The 13141-nt window shown below is 39.3% G+C and overlaps 1 protein-coding gene across 1 annotated transcript in view; it reads left to right on the plus strand.

The window, feature by feature from the left end:
* The first annotated feature begins 2414 nt into the window (after window positions 1-2414).
* The window catches only part of pcp4b (Purkinje cell protein 4b), a 37435-nt gene continuing 26708 nt past the window's right edge, over window positions 2415-13141 (plus strand). The window contains exon 1 of the mRNA XM_032510014.1: window positions 2415-2680. Coding sequence (XP_032365905.1) covers window positions 2672-2680 — 9 coding nt within the window. The 5' untranslated portion in view covers window positions 2415-2671. The remainder of the gene's footprint in view (window positions 2681-13141) is intronic.

Below are 13141 nucleotides of genomic sequence, written 5' to 3' on the forward strand. Positions count from 1 at the left end.
ACACACACACACACACACACACACACACACACACACACACACACACACAAAAAATAGATGCTGTGCAACTCTCTGAGGGAGGATATTCAATACAAAAAAGCAGAATAAAAGATGTTCATCAGAAAAATTCAAAGTCAAAACCCTAATGGAAATATAATAGAACGGCATCACAAATTTACACAGTGGAATGTGATATGAGATACAAACAGAAAAAATGATCAGTGAACAACATGATAGAGTCAATCAAGAAAATAATGACTGCAGATTTTAGTCACAATGCATTACGCATGGATTACGCAGCCTGGAGTGCAGTGGGGTTGTAACATTACAGGAGTAAGAACTACCGTCTGAACTTGAATTGTACATGTTGAGTCCTATTTTGAAGAATGTAAAGCCCTGGTGATTATACAGTAAGTGCAATATCTTAGATAAAGAAAATATCCATTGAAACAGAATTCAACAAAGATTTAGCTAAACCTTTTTCCGTCATTTATATGTATATAAACAAGTTCAACATTTGCCACTGTAGAGATGGCAGTGTAACAATTAACAATGCTCCGAGCAATCAATTCAGGTGTCACACAAATGATGTATTGTACAAACCTGACATGAGAGACTTCAGAGACGTGGTTATTAATCCTGGATCTATTTTATTCAGGTAGGATACAGACACCCACACCCACACCCACACACCCCTTCATATGCCCCTTCTATCTATTACACAATATGCAACCCTTTGCTCCTCTGACTTAAACATCATGTCTTGCCTTCAGGTGGTTTTCACTGCCTCCTGTGGGAACACCATCTGTTTCCCAAAATGTCTCAAGTCTCTCTGCCACTAGCTGACTGACAATGTTCTTGCTCGTAAATGTTTCACTGCTGTCTGCCCCGTGGACAAAACCATATGTTATGTTCTTTTAAGATTATCTTTGCACTTTGTTGGGCTTTATTGGATAGGACAGCTGAAGACAGGAAGGCGGGAGAGAGCGTGGGATGACATACGTAGTTTGCAGACGTAAACATCTCTATACTCAACATCTGAACAAGTGTAAGGGCAATGCAAGCTTGTTTACGTGCCACCACAAAGCCTCCCTATTAAGGCATTGCAGGACTTTAAACCACTTCCTCTTGTGGGATCTGACCAGCATCTTTAACATCTCTGCAGTTAATGTACAGGTGTCTTGCACATTGTAAAGGACAACATAAGTCCCGCCATAACTCTACATTGCAGGCATCACATATTGTGTTGTGCTTCGCTAAATTCTTAAGCTTCCACAAAAACCTCAGCAGTATCTGCAAAAACAACGCAACTTCCTTCCCTCAAGCTATCTGAAGCAGAGGAATATGAACAATTTTAGCATTTTTCAGTGCAAATTTGCTCAAGCTTCTTAGATACGTTGATAGTTACTCAGAGACACATAGGTCAGGTCAGGTCAGATCAGAGCAGTAGAGATGTTAGGCTTCATTTGTAATCTGTTTCTCCTTTTCCCATCCATCAAGACCCCATTGGGACTTCACTGGCACTCTAGTGACAGTCCATAAGGAAGCTTAACAACCATCTAGTTGTATACACAATAGAGCTTTGTGAATATTGGTGCTGTTTCTTTTGGTCTGAAACTATTCATATTTAGAAGTGCAGGAACCAGAAGTTACAATGGATTTTGGACCCACGTTGCCGCTTGCTTTTTGAATGCTCAATTTGAAAAACACCTCCTGTATTGAATTTTTTAATGGATATACGGATTTATGACAAATGATAATTAGCTACCTCAATTTGTGAAATTGATGTTGAAAGGGTTGAAAAGGAGGGAATGGAAAGAGCTGGGTGCAGTTAGATTGATGCAAAAGGATTATACAAGCCTGCTGGAAATAGGCACTATACTTTTTGAAAAATCCCCAGCGCTTTTTCTTGCTACTAAACAATTTAATAAAGTTAAAACGCAAAGCTCGGTCTCGTCGAGGCAATACATTTAACATGCGGTTGCTTGGGACACCAGGACTCTCATTAGCTTATTATAACTCAGTAAACCTTTATTAGATATAACTAATGCTACAGAAATGTGATGATGTCCGGCAAGCATCACAACACATTTCATGAAATAAAAAAATATATAAAATGTAAAGTCATTATTTAAACATTATATAGCTGATTTTAAAACGCACATTATGTCACAGTAAAGCACCCGGACAAACTATAAATCCCCGTTTATGAAAGGGAAGATAAAATGGCAGAACATCATTTTACTTTAGAGCTTTTGTTATGAAGCTTACACCAATGCACTAGTGCACACACTGAGGTGGGAGTCACGATGATACATGTAGTGTAATAACAATTTCTACTAATGACATGATGACTGGTGCATGAAATGCCTCCCAACGCTCATTTGTGGTAAAGGTGAAAGAAGCTCCGTTTGGCTGATTCTAATGAAAAGGGCTTACACAGCGTATGAATATTTGAAGGAGTTGGGTGGTGACTTGGGAGACACATTTGCCCACGGCATTCCTATTGGTTTATTGGTGACGTGATGACACGGAGGAGTTGGGCTTAACACTTTATAAAGCTCCTCTGTCCGCGGCGAGCCACTCTTTTAAAGATCACTGTTGCTGAAACTTCTCATCCCGCAACTCACGTACTGGAAGCAGCCGAGAAACCTCGACGTTACCGTCCATCATGAGCGAGGTAGGACTATTTTGTGTTTTGAAACAAAGAAACGTCGGGATTAACCCAATTACGCACGATGCGCGCGCTAATGCGCAGAGGGGAAACATCATTACTATGAGATTTAACAGCCAGAATAACTGCTGCTGTTGTCGACGACGGACTTCTGTTAACTGATCCGATTTCTGATCCGATATTTACTATTGCGGATATAATTTAATACAGAGTGTAAAATGCTGCACAAGCTGCTCTGTGAAAGTGGAGGGAACACCAGGGCGCATCTCTGCGTCGGGCTACTCCCCCTAAAGTGGCACTATAGTGGAGTTACGATAGGTAACGGTCTTTATTCACTACAATGGTTCAGACCTACTACTAGGTCATGATTTGACACTGCGTGGTTGACAAAAACTATGCGGCGAAAATGAGCGTTGAAAAAATGAGCACTGTAAGGAGGTTTAGAAGCCTATTGTGAAAGAAGAGCAGTTTTTTTTACTTTGTCAGTAGGAAACCAGAAATTTAAATTATCGTATTATTACAATGTACCAGTTTGTGGATGAGTGTATATTGTGGCAGTGCGGGTGGATATACACACCACCTATACTGTATATTACTGTAGGTGTTTCGGTAGAAATAACCCACTAGTCTTTATAAGACCACAGGGGATTACAGTTCGCAACTGCTCACTCCCTTCTGATTCCACACAGTCACAGATGTTCCAGCTCAATGCATTTGAATGTGAAGGGGGGGGAGGATATTAATAGCTCATTTATAGTTTGGATAATGTTTTTTGATGTATTATTCTTTTATTCTTGTGGAATTGCTGGTATAATGATGGTAATGGTTAAATTGGCTAACCTTTTGCTGTTTATGAATTGTATTGGATAGTGGAGAGTCTTTATTATGCAGAAACTCAAAAGTGCAATTCCCTGGAGTATTCTGCTAATGTCACTAGTAAGATTTTTTGTGTATGTAGTTTGACATTAATTTGGGAAACATTTATCTTATAAAGTGTCAGTCGCCTTGACATAAGGACCCAAAAAGATGATCACGTCTTATAAAGAAAAGGTGCTCTAATCTATTCAAAAACAGACTGGCGGTTTTTTTGTTTGTTTGATCATCAGCTGAGTGACACCATCATAAGACTTATCTGCACCCAAGTGAAACAGTTGTTAGTGTTTTAAATATTTGCAACTTGTCAGAAGATTGTGGGACATCAATTATGTTAAGAAAACACCTTTCAGTTGTACGCAGCGGGGATTAGGACAAGTCACATTCCATTTCAGTCAGTCGATACAAGTTGTGAATGACAATTAAACTCATATCTAATCTCAATTATTAATGTTATGGAATGAAAATAATACTAAACGGCACTTACAGAAAATTGTATGTATTTTTGAGAAGACCTGCTAAATCTGACTTCTCACTGCTGCAGCTCATTGTTGTGACACTTAAAAAAAGAGGGAAGATAAAACATGAATGACTTTGCCTTGTAATTCTGCTCTGAAATTCTGCTTTGACACTTCAAAACAAGCAGTTTATATTCTGCTGCACGTTAGTACAGTAGGCTGCAGTCAAATGTAGTTGCAGGAGTATTCTAGTTTGCGCACACATATATGTGGGTATATATTTGTTTTTTAAAAGATGATGTGCTTCCATGCAAATTAGTGTCCGTGTACACATGGTGTATGCACAAAGGATAAGTTGAGATGTTAAGAAGTTAAGTAAACCTCCTCAAACCTGGCACTTCAAACTCCGAGGTACCCAGGTAAAAATGTCCAAACCCCTTCAGGTTAAAAGGCAGCGTTTTTTTAGATCAATCCCTCTATCAGTCTAGTGGGTATGCAGTCAGTCATTCCCTAAAATGAATTGGTGACAGACATTACGCTTCCCTGTGAGCTTGTGTTAACAAGTCATTCATCGGCCGCCTAAATAAAAGATGGATCCAATGTGCATACACAACTGGAGCTATAAAACCTTTTAAATAATTAAAATCGCTCGCTGGCAGCGAAATCACCTGAGCCTTTTGTTTGGAAATTATTGTGCAAAGTATCTCTGGTTGATTAAAAGGGGTGTAATTTTGAGAAGGAGTTGAAGCCAGAAACCGACGCAGAGCAGCTCAGCATGTTCTGGGTGGATGAGTCTAGCAGTGGTCAGCACTGCAGCGATCCCTCCTTCATCCCCACCACTCTTTGCCCTTGTTCTCTCCACCTCCCTTTCTCCCTCTTATCTACACAAACCTGTTCAGAACAAGACAAATACTCTAAGGTAATAATGTCACACAGTTTTACCTCTACATCTAAGATTTTTACCTTTTACTCCATCTCTCACTGTCTCTTGGCAAATTTAACAAAGCTTTAAAAATTCAAATTAAGTCCCTAAAGCTTCTGACTTCTAAAACTCCAGGAACCATCTCAGAATAGGTGTTTTTACAGCAGACAGTAATGCCTTGTCCTAACAAAAGAAACACAATATTTCTAATAATGTGGTCTATATTGCCGACGTTTCATTTACAGCGTAGTTCCGGTGCCACCAGATGTCCCTTATTTAAGACGGATGTCCCTCCTTTCTTTGTCTTGGATTATGGTTCACTGCTCCTCAGATCTTTGCAGGGTAAATTGAGACAGGTATCTAGACTGTCTGTCCAATCTGAGTTTTCTGTTGCATAATAAAACAGGTTCCACGAAAACAAGTTCCTTCCCGAGGCTATATAGCAGAGGCATCGTTGCTCTGTATGGTGCTTAGCGACACCCAAGATGACTGATTGGTTTAAAGAAATGCCAATGAACCAGATCACATTTTTCTCCTATCCAGGAATCTTGTGTGTACTAGCCAGACCTTCCTGTGCAGTGTTGTTGAGATAGGTCTGGCAATGTGGGACTACTAATAACATTAATGCTGCATTCACACAATGTCAACAGAATGGGAAGAGTTACCAGAAAACCCCCATGTTGCAAGATGGTTTCCTCCGCTGTAAGCCTTGTGACCACAAAATTTAAATAGTCTACATTAGCAGCTTTTGGGGGGTAACATATTTGAGTCAGTTTTTTTAACATGTGAAAAGCTGATCCTTTTAATTTAGCTGAATCAAATGTATTGGTGTTGGACTATTGGAGTTAATTCAGCCTACACGCTACTGCTGATGACTTTGCAGCTATTTTGCCAATCTTTTTATGACCTTCCTGTAGTTCTTTTAGCCACCTGGGAGATATTACGTACGCATCATGTCGTCAAATGGCATCCATGTGCTATTATCCTGCTTCTCTTACTCTCGTCTTAGTCTGTCCCACCGAAGAAGAATGGGAGAGACGTAAGGAAATCATGCGAGAAGAGTAACAGCTTTTGGCAGCATGGCTTTCGGGAAGGCTGCTTTGTGTATCCCTGCTCTTTGGGGCAGGAATAAGAGCTTTGAGACGGACTTCACGAAGGGGGAACAAAACAACTTCCGGTTCAAGCAAGCAGCTATCAAATAGAGACATGAGCAACATGAGATTCAGCCATGGTTGCTGTTAGAAATTCTTGTTATCTTAATTCCAGCTCAGAGACTCATAATACAGTCTAAACGGTATGACACAAACGCAGCAAGAGTCGGAGCAGTGAGTCAGCGACAGAAGTTACACACCTGAATGTATTGTAGCCATGATTATTGATATTGATTACACCTGTGCTTCTGTTGCTGTGACATGTCAAAATTGCTGCTGTTAAAAAGGCCCACTATGCTTTGTCTTTTTAAATCACTCATAAAACAATTTTAATCAAACCCAAAGCAAACCTTACAGAAACATCAACCTTTTTGCAAAAAAACACTATTCTGTCATTTGGTGAAAACACAACATGACTTCCTGTAAACATACATGCTGACTTTCTTAAGCCAAGTAGCGTGTTATCCGTACGCATTTTGAGCTATCCAGATGTAAGACTACGCTGTATACAGCGGGTGTAAGCATACACGGTGGAAATGTGTTATCACTAGAAGAAAGTGACATTTGAGTTTAGTAAACGTAACACACAGTAGGCCTGCACAATTCGGGGAAAAATATAAATCACAATTTCTTTTTGCTGAGAATTGATATCACAATTCTCTGCCACGATTTTTTTGACCACAACAAAACAAAACAAATTTTCAGTACCAAACATAGATTCTTTTTGGCACCTACAGCACACTGTGCATCATCACAAGCCTGTACACATGGAGGCCTCAATGGAGAGAAGGGAGAGCATCGCAGCGCTTGGGAGCGCTTTAAAATCTATTTTATACAGTCTATGTTTAAAACTCACAGGATGAAGTAGTAGTGTTTTGAGTTGCAGTCGGCTCGTTTTTTTATACATCAAAGTTATTTCAAAATTAAATTGGAAACAGGGTGAATCGAGATTGCGATTTTACAACAATTAATCGTGCAGGCCTAACACACGGGTTGCGTTTAGGACATGAAGAACAGGGTTGGCTTTGGTAAAAAAAAGAAACCAACAGTTGAGTTTAGGAAAACGTGACACGCGGTTGGATTTAGGAAACAAAGAACAGGGTTTGCTTTATAGGAAACGTGACACACAAAAGATGCTTGAATTTTTGACTCACAAGTATTTTCAGAGTTCAGTATTGCACTCGGCCTCGGCTTCCTGCAGTTACTGACTCTAAGCCGTCTTTCAAGCCAAAAAAGCTCATACGACGGCAGCCTTCTGTAAGAATTAGTTTTTCTGTCACTGCCACATCAGCTCTGTCAGTGTTTGGGACTGTGAGAAGAAGCAGTTTACAGTTTGAAGACAGTGTCTAAATTAAGTCAAAGATATTCTTAGATCTTATTGATCCTATCTCAACACCTCCCATCCATATTCCGCTCTGTGCTAATTAATATCAAAGGAGAGTTGTTACATACTGCTGTAACTTAATGCAAAAACACAGATGTGGTGGGTGTGTTTATAAGCAAATATAAGGAAAGTTGTTTGTACAGTATGTGTATCTTCCCCCCCCCCACTAATTTCTGAACAAGTTTTCCCAGCTGGGAATTGACAGAAATGCTAATTAGCTTGATTAAAAGCATAAGCATAAACTTAGCCTTGATTGGCTGCCAGATCTTTACTACAAGTACCAGCTTCTTTGGATACTTTTTAATGATCAAAAGAGCCTTTGGTTATAGACGCTTTCCGAACTGAGTTGTTTTTTTTGGCAGTTCCTAGAACACAACATTCCTAGAACCCTTTTTTTCCTCTTGTTCAGACTAGACCAATTTGAGGATTTTGAAGTTCCTCTGACCGCACGCAGTTCCTGTAACTCTTTCAGCTCCTGCTTCAGGGCAGGGTCTTTTTGTTGTTCCCTTTTCCGCATAGGAACCTAGGTCGTCGAGAGTCGGGTTTCCGGTACAAACAGCAACTGAAGATGTTTTAGCCGAGAAATTAACTTTTTAGATTTTGATTATAGGCAGTATTGTAAAAATTGTTGCCAAACTGACAACTTCCTTCAAAGTTTTCGGAGGTGAGAAGCTCCGACAGCCAGCTAGCACCTTCCGGGGCCACTAGGTCATTGCTCGGCCAGTCATGCTCTGAGACCCTGCTGTAAGCTGAAGGTCTCTCACACTGCTCTCGTAAATAAGAAGCTTTTATTTTGCACACACACACACACACACACACACACACACACACACACACACACACACACACACACACACACACACACACACACACACACACACACACACACACACACACACACACACACACACACACACACACACACACACACACACACACACACACAAAGAGACACACGAGAAAGAGAGAGAGAGAGAGAGAGAGAGAGAGAGAGAGATACATGTTTCTCATCGGGAGACTTGTTTATTGTTAATAGGCTATATACATTAGATTTATTATTTAGTTCACAATTATTTTGGTGCATTTGTTTTCTGAATTTAACACTATTGCTGTCACTCCTTTACTCCTCCTACCAGCTCCTATAGCCACTTGGCCAGTGCGACTGCAAAATGGAAAAAACGGTTTTGGGGGAGAGTAGATAGTAGAACAGTTTAGAAATGGACTATTCCTGTAACTACGTTCCTGTAACTACCTGGTCAGAAAGCGGCTTATGTCGGTCACTGCGGTGAGAAATCATATGCAGTATTCTAACTCTGAATTAGCCCTGCCTTACTGAAATTCAACAGCCCATGGACAGGAAACACAAATTTGACAGAAAAAAGCGGCTAATCCACTTTAAGCAGAGATTGAAATTTAAAAGTATTCAGACTGAAATAACCCTGACCAGGGATGGAACAATGAGGTCATCACATTAATAGTCAGTACAAATCAAACAACTCTGAATAGCTTCTTAAAACCTTTGTTTACTTAGCAAAGTAAGCTTATTGTATGACACCGCACCCTATATGGTTAATTACTTAGTAGATCTCCCTTAAGCTTTGTTTTTCTTGACCAAATGACTTTGAACAAATACCATAACATGACATCCATTTTTGAGATTGTTTTTTTCCTCTCTTATGGTGCTCTCATCCCTTTTGAACTAAAGTTAAAGTTCAAACATTTGTTCTCCATCCCATTTCAAAACTGACATCAGCAAGTTTTACCATGAGTAGCATGAGATGCTCCCTCCACTGTGTCTGAGGGTAGAAACCAGCATTTAGGCTTAGCAAAAGCCAAATAACAAGTCTGTCCTAGTCTCTCATTGATTGGTAAACTTACAACAGGAAGTGGTCTATCCCTACGTCCAAATATTAAGCAGCTTTAGAGCATGGACTGCTGGATTAGGGGTATTTTGTGGATTTTTTAGAACAGTTGTGTCACGGTTCTTGTTAGCTGTCCAACAGGCAGATGGACCTCACTTAAAGAGATTTTTTTTCTCCTATGGGTACACAGGGTTAAATTGCCTTGGCTTTGTAAATAAACAACTCACCAAGTTGTGATTCATTTATTGTCTGCACTAGCATGTTTGTCCTGTAAAAGCAGTTTAAATGTGATGGACAGTTAGTGAGCATGGTTCTATGGTTCGTCACTTTGGTCCAGAATTTTAAAAAACAACAACTATTGGATGAATTGCCTTGAAATCTTGGATACGGACATTCATGGTGCCTAGAGGATGAATCCTACTGACTTCGCTGATCTCCTGACTTTTACCCATGAGGTTGACATATGTGGTTTTTAGTGAAATACTGTACCTTAATTTTGAAATTTGGTTCACACATTCATGTCACGCTCCGGATAATTGTAATAACATTCCCATCATCCACAGTTGTACTTTAAAAAGCGCTGTTCTCAATATATATATATATATATATATATATATATATACACACATAGTAGCAAACAAATACTGACATCCTGAAGGAAAGAATGAATGAAATCCCACTGCCTCTGTGTGTGCTGTAATCTGAGCATGTATGTACTGTATGTAGGGTATCGATCTTGATACCCAAAATATAGGTACTTTGGTATGTAATCCCAGCCTGTTTTTTTGAAGATGCCATTGAAGCCCTTTGGAGATGGTGACCATGGTAAACATATATATACCTTCTTATGTTAGCATATAACTAACCTGTAGACTCAGTTTAAATTAAGTGAAAATCCATTCAGAGAAAGAAAAAAGAAAACACTCCATACTTTAAAAAGCACTTTCTCATGATGTCACACGCTCCTGTTTTTCTAAAAAGTACTGTTGCAACATCACATCTTGATTTTGTAAAGGTCACTGTCATAGCAGTTGCTTTGCAAAAGTGTTTTTTTTCTATTAAAAGTTTTAAAAACGTCTTTAAAAACGGTTAAAATAATTATTTAATTCCCATTGTAAAACAATTGCATCAACAATCTAATACCATTAGCATATTTATTATCTTCATGTTGATTCATATTATGTTTTCCTCGTGTGTCAACAGACACTCCATCAAAAAAAACAATCTTTATCAACAGCAAAGAATATATGAATGGCAATTTACTCAACCGCCATCATAAATCACTAAGATTACTGTCAAACGCCCAGTAAAACTATTACACACTGGGTGGTTAAGTGACTTGGATGTAAACAGTTTTTGTAATGCATAAGGCTGTTGTCTGACTGTTATGCAGCCATAATTTTACAAGCTGTGTACACAAGGCTGACAGGCTCCTGTTCCTCAGTTCACAGATTGCTATGTAAAGTGAATCAATAACGTAAAATGACATCTTTATTAAGCCCGTTGTTTTAGTGAAGTGTGTTAGAAGGTGTTTACCATGCTCTTTTCATTTTATGGCTGATAGATGATTTGCCCTCAGATTAGATTACACGTATGCAAAAATCCCCTTTTAAGTTTCTGTTTTTTTAGGTGGATGAAAAATAATGACAAGTTAAAAAAACTATAAAAAATTATCAAACATAGTACATTGTTAATGTTGAACAATAACTTTCTACATCAGCATCCAACTTGTAACAGAACAGATTATGATATAAAGTGTGACAAACTAAAATGTGTTAATGTATGATAACAGGTGACATCACTGTGTAAAACATGAACCCATTGTTGCTTCGTGCATGCATCATTGTAAGGATGGGCGATAAGGCAAAAAAATTGATATATTTTCTCATTTTGATCGATATTGATATTTATCGCCATATAATGTTTTTGCTAATATTGCCTGTTTTAAGTGTATACTGACTGAAGCCGGAAGAAACCAGAGGTTAAATTCCACTTTCGAATATAGTTTAACATAAAATGTATACAAAAAAAACGAACAGACAAAATACATGCCTTTACAATATTCAGCACAATGTTTTGTTTAGGACTCGCATTACACATTCACATTATGAGATGCACCACATGTCAACAGAGCAGTAGTGCCCTTTACTGGCAAAAGAAAATTAAGAGGAGCCCTCTTTTCCAAGTAGAGATGGAACAGTATGAATTTTTTTTTTATAAACAAACATTTAAACAATACACTGGGACATAGGAACATGTCGTAGGACCAAAAAATAAAATAAAAAACAACGACGGAAAGCAGGAGGGAGGGAGCCAAAACACATGCAGAGACACACACGGACAGACATACAGACACACAGACAGACAGACAGACAGACACAAGGCAAGTGACCAAACACCTGTGCAAGTTATAGAACCTCTCAGAGTCTGCAATGCTCCACCAAGTGTCCAAAGTTTTTCCCAGCGCTCCATTAATTAAGTATATACTAAATCCAAGTGGTAAAGGGTCCACGTGCGGATAGACTGGCCGTGGGGTGGTTTCCAAAGGGTTGCAATCATTTTCCTCGCAACCGTCTGAGAGGTCATTTAGAATCAAGACACCGACAGCAAAAGGCACAGTTACATCAATGTTCCAGAACTGACCAATGGGAGAGCACTCCCAGAACACGTGAAGATATGTGCCTTGTGTGTTCATTGGACAGAAAGTGCATAATGGGCTATTAATTATTTTCATGTGGTGCATTTTCACGGGGGTGAGAAATGCCCTATGAATGAAATTGTAGTGAATATGCTGACGCGTGATACTTCTTGAATGCTAGACCATACATTATGCCAGTTGAGATCGATACCCAGGCCAGGGCAATTGCGTGCCCAGATCCTCTCAATAGAAAGGGCAGAGCGACTAGATATCACTGAAGAACCGATAAAGCCTGGATACCATACCACAGTTTTTAGGCTGTGCAGTAAATAACTTCTGAATAGGATGAATGGGCAAAGGACTCTGCCATGGGACACCGTATACCTTGAGCGCTGACCTTAACTGAAGGTAAAAGAAAAAAGAGGAACGTGGTAGACGGAATGCATTTTGTAAGTCAGAGAAGGGTAGTAACAAGCCAACCTCACCAAAAATCTCTTTTAGATGATGAACTCTCCTTTGTTCCCATTGTGGAGCTGTTATCTGCCTCCAACCAATCAGGAGTGCTGAATTATTGAATAACGGGGAAAAAATGTGCCAGTTCCGAACTACACGGCAGTATGTTTGAGCTAACCTCCAAGTTTTGATAAGATGAGAGATAATGGGGCCGAAGCGTAGCTGGCACTGTTTATTAGAAACATTGGCAAAAAGAATGTCATGGAGTGACCAAGGCTCTGTCATAGCAGGTACGCCAGCAAACAGACGTTTCTGGATTAAACCAGGCGAGGAGGGGTCTTAACACAAAGGACCAGATATAATGTTTAAAGTTGGGAACTTATAGGCCACCATCCTCTTTCCTCCTCTGTAGAGTAGAAATCTTAAGTCGTGGCGATATATCAATTGCTGTACATGTGTGTTTCTATAGTGTAAATAAAAATAAATTGGCATTCTTAGCACGCAATTTGTGCTGTTCAGTCAACTGGAACTAGGAGTTGGGAGGATTGTACAATTATAAAAACCTATCCTAATTGTACAATCCTCCTTAATCAGAATCAGCTTTATTTGCCAGGTGTAAGGACACATATGAGGAATATTTCTTTGGAACATCGTTGCTCACAATGCGCTTACACACACACACAAAGCAACCAAACAATATATATATACACACACACACACACACAC

Source organism: Etheostoma spectabile, chromosome 3 (genome assembly GCF_008692095.1).
Source record: "Etheostoma spectabile isolate EspeVRDwgs_2016 chromosome 3, UIUC_Espe_1.0, whole genome shotgun sequence".
Taxonomy (NCBI): domain Eukaryota; kingdom Metazoa; phylum Chordata; class Actinopteri; order Perciformes; family Percidae; genus Etheostoma; species Etheostoma spectabile.